This window comes from Micromys minutus (genome assembly GCF_963924665.1).
Source record: "Micromys minutus genome assembly, chromosome: 4".
Lineage (NCBI taxonomy): Eukaryota > Metazoa > Chordata > Mammalia > Rodentia > Muridae > Micromys > Micromys minutus.
In genome coordinates this window covers 54,649,212-54,664,968 of record NC_137973.1, presented here as the reverse complement: position 1 = coordinate 54,664,968, position 15,757 = coordinate 54,649,212, and the positions used below count along the sequence as shown (strand labels likewise).

At 39.7% G+C, this 15,757-nt stretch overlaps 1 protein-coding gene across 4 annotated transcripts in view; it reads left to right on the top strand.

The window, feature by feature from the left end:
* Positions 1-15,250, top strand: part of ABCD3 (ATP binding cassette subfamily D member 3) — a 47,526-nt gene extending 32,276 nt beyond the window's left edge. For all 4 annotated transcript variants that reach the window (XM_080916533.1, XM_080916534.1, XM_080916535.1 and 1 more), the window contains 13 exons: positions 86-155; positions 243-340; positions 436-527; positions 1,637-1,728; positions 1,809-1,881; positions 3,228-3,291; positions 5,588-5,665; positions 5,763-5,828; positions 5,917-6,006; positions 6,438-6,557; positions 9,838-9,942; positions 12,890-12,946; positions 13,990-15,250. In XM_080916533.1, coding sequence (XP_080772659.1) covers positions 86-155; positions 243-340; positions 436-527; positions 1,637-1,728; positions 1,809-1,881; positions 3,228-3,291; positions 5,588-5,665; positions 5,763-5,828; positions 5,917-6,006; positions 6,438-6,557; positions 9,838-9,942; positions 12,890-12,946; positions 13,990-14,067 — 1,083 coding nt within the window. In that variant the 3' untranslated portion in view covers positions 14,068-15,250. The remainder of the gene's footprint in view (positions 1-85; positions 156-242; positions 341-435; positions 528-1,636; positions 1,729-1,808; positions 1,882-3,227; positions 3,292-5,587; positions 5,666-5,762; positions 5,829-5,916; positions 6,007-6,437; positions 6,558-9,837; positions 9,943-12,889; positions 12,947-13,989) is intronic.
* Positions 15,251-15,757: the final 507 nt, after the last annotated feature.

Sequence of the window (15,757 nt, the reverse complement as noted above, 5' to 3'; positions counted from 1 at the left end):
GTATGCTTGTGAATTAATAATGCTTTATTCTTAGGAAAAATCAGTTTTTCAGGAAAAACCCATGGCTTTGCTTGTTTCCTCTCAGGTGGAACACCTACATAATTTCATTTTCTTCCGGTTTTCTATGGGCTTCATTGATAGCATCATTGCCAAATGTAAGTATGTTTTAAAAGAGATGGTGCAATGTGACTTGTGGGGAAAGTAAAATAACAGTATTTAAAACCTTAACCATTGTGTTCTAGATGTTGCCACTGTCGTTGGGTACTTGGTTGTCAGTCGCCCGTTCCTAGATCTGGCGCATCCCCGACACCTTCATAGCACACATTCAGAGCTGCTAGAGGTAAAGTACCACACCAGTGAGTGAAAAATCAAAATTAGGGCTTTGTTTCTATTTTAGAAATGTGAGCAAAATCTAATACTCAATTTGTCTTTAAGGATTACTACCAAAGTGGAAGAATGCTTTTGAGAATGTCTCAAGCTTTGGGTCGGATAGTTTTGGCTGGGCGTGAAATGACTAGACTGGCTGGGTAAGATCTGTACTAATGTGCAATTGCATAGAGTCATTTTTAAACATATATTGTTCTTACAATGCTGGGACCCAGTTGATACTAGAATTATGGGAGGTATTGACCGTGTCTACTCCAGGAAGCTGGTTTTGATAGAAAGTTGAGGAAGACTTCTCTCAGTGCGCTCTTCATGCCTCCGTGAAGAGCTGTGTGAGTCTTCACTAGAGTAGTGTCACGTTCGTTGTCTTCCAGGACACTGGCCTGGATAAGTTGGGGAAATGCTGAGACTCAACAGCCTTCTTTTTTACAGAAATTTAAGTTAGTAGAAGTTTTACATTTGAATATTTTTGTTCTCAACTATAGATTTTTATCCCTTAAGGATTTATATTGGCAAATATTTTTTTTTCTTTCTCCCACCCCCAAAAGCATTTTATTAAGGAGCGATTGGTATGTTAAAAAATTATACTTAATGCATACAGAATTCATGACTTTAGGGACAATGTGCTTCTGTGAAACTGTCAACACCGAGTATAAATGCAGCGCTCATCCCCACAGGTTTCCTCTGGGAGATTTCTGTTTGTTATTTATACCCAACGAGCAAACACATAAATACCCCTTTGCTTCTCTGATGAGCAACCTTCTCTTCTCATACCTTCATGCCCTTCTTATACTCCCCAACTTCTTATCACTGGGCTGCTTCCTGATTTTCTTTATCATTTCCCTTCTTCAGAATATGAGAGCAGAGATGTCCTCAGTTTCCCCTTTGTAGAGAAGCAGTAAGCATCAGTGGGTACAAGGGCCAGTCTTCCATGTGACAGTAGGTTGGTCACTCCAGCAGCTCAGAACCCAGCCTTTCTGTGTTGGCAGTGTGTACTAAAAAGAATACGTGTTAGTGACCAAGGGAAATACTTGTCTTGCTTCTGAATGGGATGTTGTTGAGACAAGGATCATATGAAACCTCTTTCCATCTCCCTGAAGTAAATGTAGGACATGTGTGTTAGTAATAGTTTATGCTGATGAGACTTCCTTTAGGTTATGTCTCTTAGACTAAGCTACAATTTTAGACATTTCAGTTTATATACAAGATGTAATAGCCTAGACTTTTGATTATGGTTTCTATTAAATTTTAGTTTTACGGCTCGGATTACAGAATTAATGCAAGTACTAAAGGATTTAAATCATGGCAAATATGAACGTACAATGGTGTCACAACAGGAGAAGGGTAAATATATACATCATAGCTTGCAGTCATGATTTAAGTTTTTTCTAATATATAAGATCTTAATCATTATTTTCCATTAGGTATTGAAGGAGCACAAGCTGTTTCCTTGGTACCTGGTGCTGGAGAAATCATCAACACAGACAACATTATAAAGTATGTACTAGAAAAAGGCTGTGCACTCTCCACATCTATTACATTTCATGGCAGCCTCTCTCTTCAGCTTGTAGTTTCATGTGAGATTTAAAATTGACCTCTAAAAAACTTAAACTTTAAATAGCTTTGGTATACCATTGACTTAAAAGTTTTGAATACGATATATATAATACACACACACACACATGTACACACACATATATACATACATTTACATATGTGTGATTTGATGTTTTGATATTATATATTGTAAAATAATGTCCCTTTTTCAGCTAATTATTATATCTTTTATTTCTAATAAAATGTGTATATGTGCATGTCTGTCATTTTATGTGTGCAGAGTATATTTTTAACTGCTGTTCCTGTGCTGCTGGTTAGACCCTAGAACCATCTTTCTTTATGAACCTTAAGTGATACCACCTTCATTTCCCTTTCCCTCAACCCCTAGCAACTACTACCACATTCTACATATAAGTTATATATGAACTATGCTTCTTTTTCTCTCTCATTTTTCCTGCCATAATGCTTCCTGTCATAAAAGAGATAAACAATTCATTTCTTTTAAAATCATGTTTATGGTTTGAAGAGTTTAAAATAGATGTTTACTTATGTGCTTGTGTGTGTTCCTGCTTCTATGTATTTGCACCATGTGTGTGCAGTGCATGTGGAGGCAGAGAAGGGCATTGAGTCCCCTGCGGCTGGAGTTATAAATGGTTCTGAGCTACTGATGGGTGCTGGGAACCAAATTTGGGCCCTCTGCAGCAGCAGCAGGCGCCCCTACCCTCAGAGCCATCTCTTCAGCACTCCTTTGTGAGAGTGTGTACTTACACATACAATATATTCTTAGTCTCTTTATCAGTTGAGAGACATTAAGGGAGTCCCCAGTTGGCTTGTTGAATAAGCTGCAAGGTGTAGAGTACAGGTAGCTCTCTGCGGCAGTTCCTTTATTTCCTATGGAAATAAAGCCACCAGCAATTAGGAGTGCTGTCTGAAGCAGGAAACTTGGAGCAGTTAAGCGGGGAACCTCCATATCGTTTCTGCCGTTGCTGTTTAGTCCTATTCTTAGCAGCGTGGTTAAGGACCCTCTTCCTCTGCATCTTCCCTGCACTCACCTTTGTCTTTATTACTGCCGTCCTTAATAAGGGATGCTCATTGCAGTTTTCATTTGCATTTCTGTGGTGGTTAGATCTTGAGAACCTTTTCAATTGCAAGTTGTCCTGGATGTATTCTCTTATGAAGTGCGTGAATGGTCTCTAGCTGTATTAGGTTATTTCTTTTTGGTGTATTGAGTTATTTAAGTTCCTTACATGTTTTAATTTTCCTCTTTCTATTAATGTCCTTTTTAGGTTTGACCATGTTCCTTTAGCAACACCAAATGGAGATGTCTTGATCCAGGACCTTAGTTTTGAAGTAAGTTTTAAAATTTTTATATGAGTTTAAATCATCTTCAAAATGTAAATTTAATATTGAAATTTTAAATGAACTTTAAAGTTTTAGTTGTCTCTTTAGAAATTCCTACAATCACTTTTGAGACTATCTTTGAACCATCTAGAAATCTCATTTTTCTCAAAATAGACTGACTTTAAAGTCTTAGTGATTACTACTACGTCGTTTATTTTGCTGGCAATATGGCTCAGAAGTTAGGAGAAGTCACAGAGGAACCGGCTTTTGTTCCCAGCACCCACATGGTGGTTGTCTATAACTCTAGTTCTCAGAGGTCTGACATCCTCTTCTGTTTCTGCAGGCTCCTACACACACAGTGCACATAAGCTTGTACAGCATGCACACACAAATAAAAACCATTGTAATATTTTTTGCAAATAAAGTTCATGATAAAATACATCTAATCAGAATATCCATGAATGTTGAACATTTAAATATACAAACAGACTTTATCTCCTTAAATAAAAAAATCTAAAACAAAGTCTATTTTGGTTGTGCAAAATATGATTTATATCCATATAAACAATATAAAGTCATTCTCTCTCTCATCCTCTTTCTCTTTACATCTTATTTATATATTTTGTGTGTTGTGTTTTGGGGGTGAAGCTTGTGCCATATTGAGAATGTCAGAGTCAGAACACAATTTGAGTGAGTTGGGTCTACTGTGTGAGCTCCAGGGGTTAAGCTCAGGTCATTAGGCTTGGCAGGGAGTGTCTACCTACTGACCCATGTCACTAGCCCCTGGAAAATTCTCAGCACAGGTGCAGCTAGTAGGTTATCAGCCAGATAAACAGTGATTCTGGTTCAGTATGTTTTCCTAACTAAACTGGTGACATGATAGGCCATGCTAAAATGACAAGGCAATCTGTGACTATTTTTTCTGTAATTTGTATCTTGAATTTTGAGGATTACTGTTTAAGTTATTTGTGTCCAGTGGCACACTTCTGAAAATCAGGATTTCTTTCCTTTGGAAAGTCATCAGAAGACAGAGTGGCCATCAGAAAGCAAGTCTCTGACTTGCTTGTCTGTTACATTATATTATAGCTAAACAAAAGGGCTTTCTGCAAGTTAAGAGTTCTCCCTCATCCTTTGTAAGCTCTCAGTGCAGGCATCTTTATCCCTCTGTAAGTTGAGTCGTATTTGTTGTGTGCGCTCACTGCATTCTCTTCGTCTGCCTGGGCTGTTTCTGCCTTTGGCTATTTAAACACTGCAATGATTGTATTCTCACAGTAGCAGCTCCGCTGGCTTGGAGTGCTTTGACTTGTGCTCCTTTTTAGTATTTACTGACCACGTCCTCTCCCTCTCTCGAATGTCTCTGAGCCCAGTAACTGTGCTGTTCCTCTTGCTGTCCTTCCAGCAGAGCCAGTCTGTCTGTCTGAGACAAGGCCCATTCCTGTCTCGGTGTCCTCACGCCTGTTTGCTGCCGAGGACAAATAATCTTCCAGTTCTCTGTATCTGGGTCCTTCTTGCCCATTCTTTATGTCTGTAGTGCATACTCCATATGTACTACACACTACACTATATGAATAGTATGAATATACCATAATTTATCCAAACATTCCCCAGGGTTTCCTCGTGATGAGCTCCTAACATGTCTAAGAGTACTTTGACCTCTGTCTGAGGCATCTGTGCCTGCTCCTGTTTCTTTTTTCTACTGAGTTTTCCCCACAGTACTTAGTCTTTGGTACACAATTTAATTTACTTTGTTATTGTGCATATTTTTTGCTGACACAAAAGTTAAACAGTGTTATTTAAAAGATCAAAATAAAAGATGATGTACATATCATTGGGGGATGTTTGGATAAATTATGGTATATTCATACTGTTCATATAGTGTAGTGTGTATTACATACGAAGTATGCACTACAGACATAAAAGAACGGGCAAGAAGGACCCAAATACAGAGAACTGGAAGATTATTTGTGACATATTGTTAAGTAAATTCAGTCCTCTAAGTGAAAGAGTCTGTCCTACAGTTAAGGTAATAATATGTTAATAAACATAATATATACAATTATTATTTTCAAGAATCCTCAGATTTTTAAATCTTTCACACTTTACATCTGATAAGACTACATTAAACAGTCTGAGAAGGAAACAGCAAACTTGAAAGTGAGCAGAAGTAAAAGGTCTCTCATTGTACACTTTGTAGTTGTGCCCAACACCACATTTACAAGTAAAATTAGAAGCTAAGACTTAGCAAAGAGCTCTTTGACTCTAAGGAAATACCACATATACAACTAATTCAATAATTGTCTTTCAGGTTCGATCTGGGGCCAATGTTCTCATTTGTGGTCCAAATGGCTGTGGAAAAAGCTCCCTCTTCCGTGTTCTTGGTGAAGTATGTACAAGCTGGCTTCCAGGGCTCGTTGTCTTATTTGTGATACTGTTAGGTTATGAATTTCACAGTCACTTATGTTCTCCCTTTGCTTTTATAGTTATGGCCTCTTTTTGGAGGTCGTCTTACTAAACCTGAGAGAGGAAAGTTATTTTATGTTCCTCAGGTAAGACTTTGTTTGAACTGGTTTGTAACCTTTAAGATTTTAATACTTTAAAACATATGCTTAATAACTCTTGCTGTGTCACTTGTAGCGACCCTATATGACCCTGGGAACACTGAGAGACCAAGTAATATATCCAGATGGAAAAGAAGATCAGAAGAAGAAGGGGATATCTGACCAAGTAAGGGGTGTTTATATCCTATGTGCACCAAGCATGCCCTGCTTTCTTTGTCATTTTAAACATCATATCGTGTGGCCCAATCTGTAAAGTCTTCCAAGCCACTGTTAGACCTCTCCAAGAGGTGGTGACAGCTGCTGTGCTTAAGGATTGTCGTGGTGTGCTTTAACCACAGTGACAGTGCTGTATTCTTACTGTCCCATCCTTTGGTTGTATGCCATTGTACTCTCATTAAGCTACTAGACATTTTGTCAAGGGTACTATGGCTAGGGCCTGGTAGTTCAGGTCAGCTTTGTCCCATTCTCTCCTGAAGAGCACCTAGCTGTCCAAGGGCTGGCTATGGAGTTACTGAGCTGGTCTAAACAAATAAGGTGAGACAGGACAAGGCATTAGCTTCTAATGCAGTTTTTTTGGTCTTTCATTTTTGCATAAAGGTGCTGAAGGAATACTTGGATAATGTGCAGTTGGGTCATATCCTTGAGCGAGAAGGAGGCTGGGACAGTACTCAGGACTGGATGGATGTACTCAGCGGAGGAGAGAAACAGCGAATGGCGGTCAGTGTCCTCTGAAACTAGGACCAAATGCTTGCTTAGATTAGTCACTGTCAGAGTCCAGAATTGACTAATCCAGACACGGGGCTTTGTCTTGTACTCAACAAATATTATGGTGTGTATTAGTTTAAATTAGAATAAAAGTGCTAGAAAATGTTTCACTTCATATAAATTTGAAATTCTGAAAACTGTGTTAGTAATGCTGTTGTTCTGTGAAAGGGAAAGCTACAGATGTGTCATATGTAGGGTTAAGGAGGCTACTTTCTAGACAGTGGTCCTTGAGGAAGGAGCATGGGTTACAGCATCTTTCAGGAACCTTTCCCTAAATGTTGCTTTTTGGTCTCACTCAGGCTGCTCTCCCTGAACAGCGGGAAGTATTGGAAACTGCAGTTCTCCATGCTGCTTTCTGTGCTTGTTCTCCCTGCACGGTCACTTGTAACCTTGTTCCTTCTGTCACTAACCTACTCCCAACGTTACTTAGAATTTTTTAAAACTTTCCTAGTATAGAGAAGAATTGGAAACACTTTACATTTTATAATATCAAAGTTATCTGGAAAAAAGATAGCATTTACTCTCCTGTATGCCAGCTCTGAGTTTTAAATGTTTTCATTGCCCTTCCAAACAGCATGGTCAGGTTCATTGCAGCAAGATCCCTCTACTGTCTGGTGCCAGTTTCAGTGATAAACCAATTTGAAAGGAGAACGTCTATTTTAGCTTTTGTGTTATAGTTCATTATCTAGTGAAGTCAGGGCAGGAACTCAGGGTAAGAACTTGAAGTGGAAACCATAAAGAAATGTTGCTGACTGCCTGGTTTCCGGGGTCACATTCAGTTACCCTTTTTATTTGCTCAGAGGTGGGACTGCCCAGGTGAGCTGGGCCTTCCTACATCAAATAGTAATCAAGAAAATAGGCTAGAGGGATGGCTTAGTATTAAAGAATACTGTTTGCTCTTCCAGAGTTTCTGGGGTTGATGCCTAGTCCCCACATAGCATCTCACAGCCATTGGTGACTACAGAGGTCTTCATCAGATGTCTTGTGGATTTACTTTTTGAGACAGGGTCTGTCATTGACTCTGGATTATCAGCTGGCCAGGCTGGCTGGCCAGCAAGCCCACAAGATCCTTTGTCTCTGCCTTCCAGCTCTGGATTATAGTTGATGTCACCATGCCTGACTGTTTTTATATGGGTGCTGGGGAATTGGACTCAGGTCTTTGCGCTTGTACAACAGGCACTTTATTCACTGAGCTGTCTTCCCAGCCCCCATTTTCAGTTTTGTACCTCACTCCTGTACTGCTCAGCAGAATTTACTTTATATTTGAATAAGAGCTATGGTTCAGGTCAAGGACAGCTAATTTTTGAGTGCTTAGATTATAGTTAATATGCCAAGAAGATTAGACTAGCACATTATATCTTTTAAAACAGTCCTATGAAATTATTATTGTGAATATCCCTGTCACCAAGGAAACTGCACTTCGATAGTTTAAGGCTTGCCAAGCAGACAGTTCATGTTAGAACTGGTGAAGGATTGCTTACCAACCTCAGTTCAGACAGAATATTGGTTTAAATACTTGCTTTACAATTCCCTTGTTTTGTGGAGTCAAACAGCTGACAGCATGGAGAGAGATGGAGACACACGCACACATGCTGAGAGTAGTTTCACGGAGCAGAGAGGCATCTGTGAAATACCATCAATGCCCGTCTGTGATAATGTCTGCTGCTTCCTCACTTCATGCACATAGGTGTAAACCTCGGAAAAGCAGTCCTTTTTAGTTACCACTTGCTGTATACTTGAATGGAACAGCTGAATTAAGTGTCAGGTATATTGTAGTAGTAATGGTTTCTGCTTTAGTGAATCTACAGCTTAGGCAACCACACAAAGAAAGATAAGCTCAAGTTTGCCATATACAGCAATTCCATAAAGGGCCCACTTGGATTGAGAGAGTGACTTAAGCAGACATGAAAGATGTCTGGATCAGAGTCAGATATTAGGACTTAAGGAAGAATAAGCTTGTGATAACACAAGTATGTTTCAAGCATTCTGGAGTCAGAGGCAGGAGGATTGCCATGGGTTTAGGCCAGCCTGGGCTAATCAGAGTGAGAGCCTCTCCCAAACAGAAATAAACAACACAACAGCAAAACGAGAAGGAAAGAAGAGAAAGGAAAGTGACAGGGCAGCCCCTAAGGCCTGGGCATCTTACTCCTAGTGGTTGATGGGGAAGAGGCAGTGCTGGCTGGATGCTGAGGTCAGAGCATGGTAGGAGGAAGGGATAGGACCTTGGAGATGAGAGAGGAAAAGCTGTGGAGAATGTTTTAAGTCAAGTGGGGTTCTTTGAGTTACATATGTAGTAGATGCTCTCTGGTTACATAGAGAATAGTGAGAAGCAGAGGGGAAGGATGGTGTGTCATGCAGGCAGAAAGTGCGTGTTCTCTGAGATGCAGGCATGGCAGAGACGAAAAGTGTGTGTACTCTAAGCTCCATGAGACTGTAAAAGAGAGTGGATGAGAGAGGGGGTAGGAAAGGGGTCAGAACGATTCAGCTCTGAGGACCCCTATGTATGCACACTGAATGGGCAGGTGGGAAAGTACTAGAGAGGAAGGAGGACCCCAGTGCCCTCACTGTACTCAGGGAAGGAGTGCTTTGAGGAGGGTGTTTCTTAGAAGATAGGAGGGTTAGGGTTAGAAACATGTCTTTTGGGTTTGCAACATGAAGGAAGATCTCCTTTGGGGACAATGACAGAACATTTCCAGAAAATACAGTACATTTGGAATATAAGTGAGGAAAAATTTTCACATTCCTGCTAATGGAAGAAGTGTCACATTAGCACTCCTGAGCTCATCTCTCAGATCAGCAGCTTTCAGAAACAGTACATTTCCAGACCAACAAGTCAGAGCTGGCAGGTGCACCAGATTGTGATGGGGGATTCTGTGCATCTGAGCCATCTGGAGTCCGAATTCTAAGGCTTGGCTAAAACACAAAAGTTGTTTTTCTGTTGAATGTTTATCTTAAAACTCAGTTCCATCTCAAACCAATTTTTGCTTTTTCTTAGCAATACATATTTCTCATACTTTGTATTTTTCCTTTTGTTTAAGATGACAGTAAAAATAATTCATTTTATTTATATTGTTTCTTTCTCTGGGGGTAATGTTTTTTTAGTTAGGAATAACTTTCATATTTTAGCTCTATAAGACTCCAAAAAGCATATTTACTGAAGTTTATCTTTTTTTATTAGTTTTTTCTTTAGGCCAACCTCTATTTATATAGATTATTTCCTTTTATGCTTTAGATGGCAAGATTGTTTTATCATAAACCGCAGTTTGCCATTTTGGATGAATGTACAAGTGCAGTTAGTGTGGATGTGGAGGACTACATTTACAGCCACTGTCGAAAGGTAAGTGTCACACACAGGTGCCGTGCTGGAATGCCTGTGTCCCGAGTCCACAGCAAGCTTGCACCAATAGAAATTCCAAGCTACGAGATTGCTACCAAACAGTAGTGCCTTTATTACTGAAAGGTAATAGTCTCTAAACTGGTAACTAATGTATATAACAGAGTGAAGGAGTTACAGTGTATTCTAAATACAACTTCATAGATAAGAACAGATACAAGGAATTATCCGTGCATTCTAAATGTAACTCTTTAGCAATTTCTTCCTCATGGTACAATGCTTAAATCTCTTCTCTTTTCCATCAACACTTACAACCCCCATCCAAAAACAAAAAAGCCTCTGATATTTCTTTTGTTTCATTAACTTTACCTATATATCAAGTTTTAAAATTAAGCAAAATCAACAGTAACCATATAGAAATTTACATTTTTTCACCTTCTAATTTTATGTAGGCATGTGTTATGGCTGTTGTGCTTACATGTGTTTGCATGAACAAGGTGTTCATGCATGAGCATATATGGAGGAAACAGGTTGATTTTTGGGTGTCTTTTATCTCATTCTACATCGTTTGATGAGTCAGCTGTAGTTTGTTAGTTCAGCTAGTTCAGCCAGCTGTCTACCCTCTGCATTCTGAACACAGGTTTACAGGCTGTCCACCATGCCCACCAGCCAGACTCCAGTACTCCAGGACAGCAAGTGCTCTACCTGCAGAGCCATCTCTCCACCCCTTTACTCATTAGTTTTTAATTTATCTGGTTTATTTTATTTGGATAATATTATCTAAAACATGCTTCTTTTGGTTGATAAATAGGAGCAGACTGTGCTGCTAATATTTAAATACTTGTTCACAAGTGCTGACGTGCTCTTGTTAGATCTGAAAACAGTGTGTTCTATTATTCTGTGTAAATAAAGAACTTACAGAAGTATCTTAACAGCTTATGGATATTTGGGGAGTTTACAATGTCATGTTGTACCTGCGCACACACTTGCATGTACACACACACACACTCACACACACACACTTCCTGCCATTTGGAGGATAGCCTTGGACTAGCAGCATTAGCAGTACCTGGAAGTTGTTAGAAATATGGAGTCTCCAACTTTGCATAGTAGAACAGCGTAGTAACAGACTGTCACATGACTCAGGTGTGTGTAAGGATGAAGTGTGGTGTGCTTCGAGAGGGTCTTCAGCAGTCTTCTCCATTGGAAGACTGAACTGTTGATTGTTTTTCTTTAATGGCTTACTTCTCTTCTTGAATCCTCTTGAGGATTTGTATGTGGTTTTCAGTGATATTTGTAGTGTTTTCATGCATAAGACCATAGACAGTATTTGACTTGAAGGCTTTTCCCTGACAATTCGATATTGTTGCCTCTTTTGATTTTGAAATGTATAGATCTGTAAAATACATTTGATTTGAGGGAAGAAAAGCTACTTGAGGTTTCAATGATAATTTAACATTGTACTGGTTATGAAGAAGCAGAAAATGAGGGACTGGATCCTTGATTTGGTTTATGTGTGCATGCGTGGTACTCAGGTGGGTCAGAGGACAACTGTAGGAGTCAGTTCTCTCTCACCATGTCAGTGATTCAGGTTGATTCAGATTGTCACGCTTGGTGGCAAGTGTCTTTACCCAGTAAGGCCTCTTGAAAGCCAGATGAAATAAAGCAACACTTAAGCTCAATGCTGAATGTTTGATATTAAAGAGAACCGTGGTGTGTCTTTGCCGAATCTAAGCCATGAGCATGAGATTTAATTTTGGAAAGGTAGCATCTGGTGTTCAGATCTTACCATTTAAATTTTACTTTTGTATTTTGACTTAAGTAATTCTAATACACATTACCCTAATCAAGGTCTTATCCAATTACAAAATCAAAAATTAAAAAAATATTTCAATAGGCTTTTGATACGGTTGAAATGTATGTTTAGCAAGGCAGGTAGTATGCGTTGTGTCTTCCTGTGCAGGCCCTAACTAACTTGCACATTGGAAGCCACACTTGTGACACAGGTGGTAGGCCTACATACACACAGGCTAAACAGTCACACACATAAAATACAAATAAATAATCTCTTTTTAAAAATAAAATAAAACTAAAATATTATGGTGAAGGTTTGCTGGTTCTCCCAAACTTGACGTGTGTATTGAGAATCTGCCCTAAGGCAGTGTTTCTCCCCCTCATCTATATTGGCCTAGGCAATGGAGGGGGATGGTCCTGGGCCTTCAGTCTGCGTTTAGCAGAACTTTTGGTGTCTGTCCCTCCAGTAGATGGCAGTATTGTTCTCAGCATACCAAAAAAAGTCTTCAGTCATTATCAGAAATGTCTGAGAGAGAGGAAGGTGGGTGGGGAGGGAGAGGGAAAGAGAGGGAGGGGGGGAGGGAGGGAGGAAGGGAGGGAGGGAGGGAATGAGAGAGAATATTGCCCTTTAGTTGAGAACCACTGATCCAGAACAACTACAGCGATGTTTCTCCAAAAAATCTGAAGTGTGTTAGAAATCCTGGGCCAAGACTGAAACATCTTTATTATATTTTATAGCAAACTTACTCGGTAGCAAAACCTAATCCAAACTTCAATGTTTTTTTAAATGTTTTGTCTCATTTATGTCAGTATTTGTACACATTATTACAGACAAGTGCAGAATTCTGTCTTAGAACGTTTTAGAAGCAATGGAATAATAACTCCCAAATCTGAGCTCTAAGACTCACTTCGGGCTGAGACTCTGCAGTAGGATTTCACATTTGAAGCACTGGCTGCAGTTGGCTGTGCAGGTTTTTCCTGATTTTAGCCTTTGCTGTCCTCATCGCACTGTTTCATAGTAAACCAAACGTAGGGGTATATATTATCACCAGTTCTTAACTGTAGCCACTGACCATGGTAGCTAATGACTTAGAAATGCATGTGTATTTGTGGCTTGCCTATACTGATGTAAACATAAACCCTTTCTTTGAATTAGGTTGGCATCACCCTATTCACCGTTTCACACAGAAAATCCCTTTGGAAACACCACGAGGTTTGTAGTTCTTTTCTTGTATGGAATGACGAATGTTTCATCTTATGTAAATATGTGAATTTTGTTGACTGATTTTAAATTTCATGGTCATGTCACTGTGTAAGCATACATTTTAAGGAAAAACGTGATTTGAGTTTTATAGTATACTGTGGAACTTTATTCGGTATTATTGATGTCAGTTTTGAAAGCTAGAATGTATATAGACAATCTCTAGCTCTACAGAGATTTCAGAGCAGTTAGGTCTCCAGTGTTATAAGTGACTGGTGTGTAATGACTGTGGGTGAATGAGCTGCGTTGTTATCATTCAGGTTTGACAGAAAAGGAGAAAGTCCTAAAAATTAGATGGCAACATTTTACTAGCATTTTCAGTAGAGGTCAGGGCTATAAGGGAAAGATAGCATAGTGCCAGCCCTGTCTGTAGTAATAAAACAGGATCTGTCAGATAATCTCAGCCACTACTTACTAGATACTGTATTGAAGTGTGCAATGGTTCAGGAAGCACTATAGATTCTGGTTAGTGTTCGTAAGGTTAGTGAGGTAATGTCACACAGCTCCTTTCCTCTAATTCTCTTATCTTTCCCTTCTCACACTTTGCTATTCTCTCCTTTCCTCCTCTCCTCTTTCCCTGTATTATATCCAGCCCTAGGCCTTCTGCATGTTAGTTAAGAACAACCATCATGTGAGGAAAGGGAACACAAATCAGCTAAGAAATAGCAATACAGAAAATAAACAGAAGGAAACATCTATATAGAGACGCTCACTAACTAAAGTGCTGTCTTCAGAAGGCACGTGTGTAACTCCTTTCCTTCTCTACTGACTCTAAACAAAGTCTTTGGAGCAGAGAGTGGTAGCTGAGCGGCAAAGTGGTCAGCGCTGCACTGATGAGCACCCAGGCCCTGCTACGGGTCATCCTGGTAGCTCTGAGCTGTGGTTTATCTCTTGTGGGATGCCTGTGCACTAAGAAACATGCAAAAGTCTGTGTTAGTTCTCCAAAATGGGAGAACATACCTGTTCTTAGTTCTAACTCCTCTTTTCTCCCACAGTACTACCTGCATATGGATGGTAGAGGTAATTATGAATTCAAAAAGATCACAGAAGATACAGTTGAGTTCGGATCATAAAGACCATCTCCAGAACTTCACCTGCTTCAAAACAAGATAATGAACAGAATGCATTTGTAAATGCAGCGTGCATTGTAAAATAAACTTAAGCTTGTTTTTTTAAAAAAAAAAAACAAAGCAACAAATTGACTAGATATAGGATAATTGAAACATGTTAAACATTTAATATTGTATAGGATATTGCTAATTGTGTATATGTTGGTTTAATTATTAATTATGTACTAAGAATGTCCTTATTCTTGTGGTTAAAAAACCTGCCTGAATTCAATTGGGCTTAAATCAGTGTAACCTGATTCATCCTGGGATGTAAACCATTTGAAGTCAGCTAATTTGACTTTTATGGCTCTGTCTTTTTCTTTAATGAAAAACCCTATTTAAAACGGGGGTCATTCATTGTTCTATTCTAACAAAGTAGTCTTGAGTTTCATTTCTTTTTTTTTTTTTTTTTTTTTTTTGTGCCCCATGGTAGTGGGAACCAAACTAATCACAGTGTTTTATTGAAACATATTCCATCATTACAAGATAGCATTTATTACGCAGTGGCAGATTTCTCTCACTGCTCCATTTATTCTCATTCCTCATACATGCCTTGAGGTGCATTTGACTCCAGGAGAGCCATTTGGGCTTTCTTTACGAGGGTCTCAGTCTTTTGGACTGTCGTTTTGAAGGTTCTTGTGTACAGCAGAGCATGCGGTCACACCCAGTGTAGCCCTCTGTGGGAAGAGAATTGGACAGGTCCACAGAGTGTGGCTGATGGTGAGCACATGACTGTAGAGGCACTACATGAAGTCACGCACGGAGCACGCAGCGCTGCTGCTGTCCTTGACTGTGGTTTTAGTTCTTAAAAATGCTGAGCATGATGCACATGGGCGAATGACGTTTCCTAGGAACTGTCTCTGACTCCTGTACTGCTGCTTCTGTATCAGCTCTGGCTCCCCAGAGCCGTTAGTGACTAACTGTTGTTTGCACAAAGGAGGGCTGAGACTGGACGGATCAGCAAGTCTTTGTGAAATCAGCTGGATCGAGTGGGCTCTGAAAGGGGCATTATCATGATGGTCTTATTTCTTCATAACTCACAATCACTGGCTACCAAGATAACCTGATGGATTGATCCCATAAATGCATCACATTCAATCTTACCATGTCTCCCTAGCAAACTTGTGTACTTATTTTTTGTTCAGATTAAAAAAAAAAGAATAACCTACACAGCCTTTGCTTGTCCTCTGATTCCTGTGTCTGAACGCTGACATTCAAAAAGGGCTTTTAGTACCAGACGGTCTTCTTACAGTACTTCATTAAGTGAGCTTTAACATTTTTTAAATCTTTTTTTATTGGATATTCTCTGTATTTGCATTTCAAATGTTATCCCCTTCCTCCATTCCCCCCTCCCCTTCCATTGTCCCCACAAAGGTGCACCCTATCACAATCACCTTCTCCACCTCAGTGCCTTGGCATTCACCTACTTTGGGAGAACACACCGTCACTGGACCAAAGGCCTCTTCTCCCATTGATGCCGGACAATGCTGTCCTCTGCTACATATGCAACTGGAGCCATGGGCCTCTCCATGTGTGCTCAGTGGTTGGTGTTTAGTTCATGGGAGCTGTGGAGGGTTGGTTGGTTCATAATGTTGTTCTTCCCATGAGGTTGCAAACCCTTTCAGATCCTTCAGCCCTTTCTCTAGCACCTTCA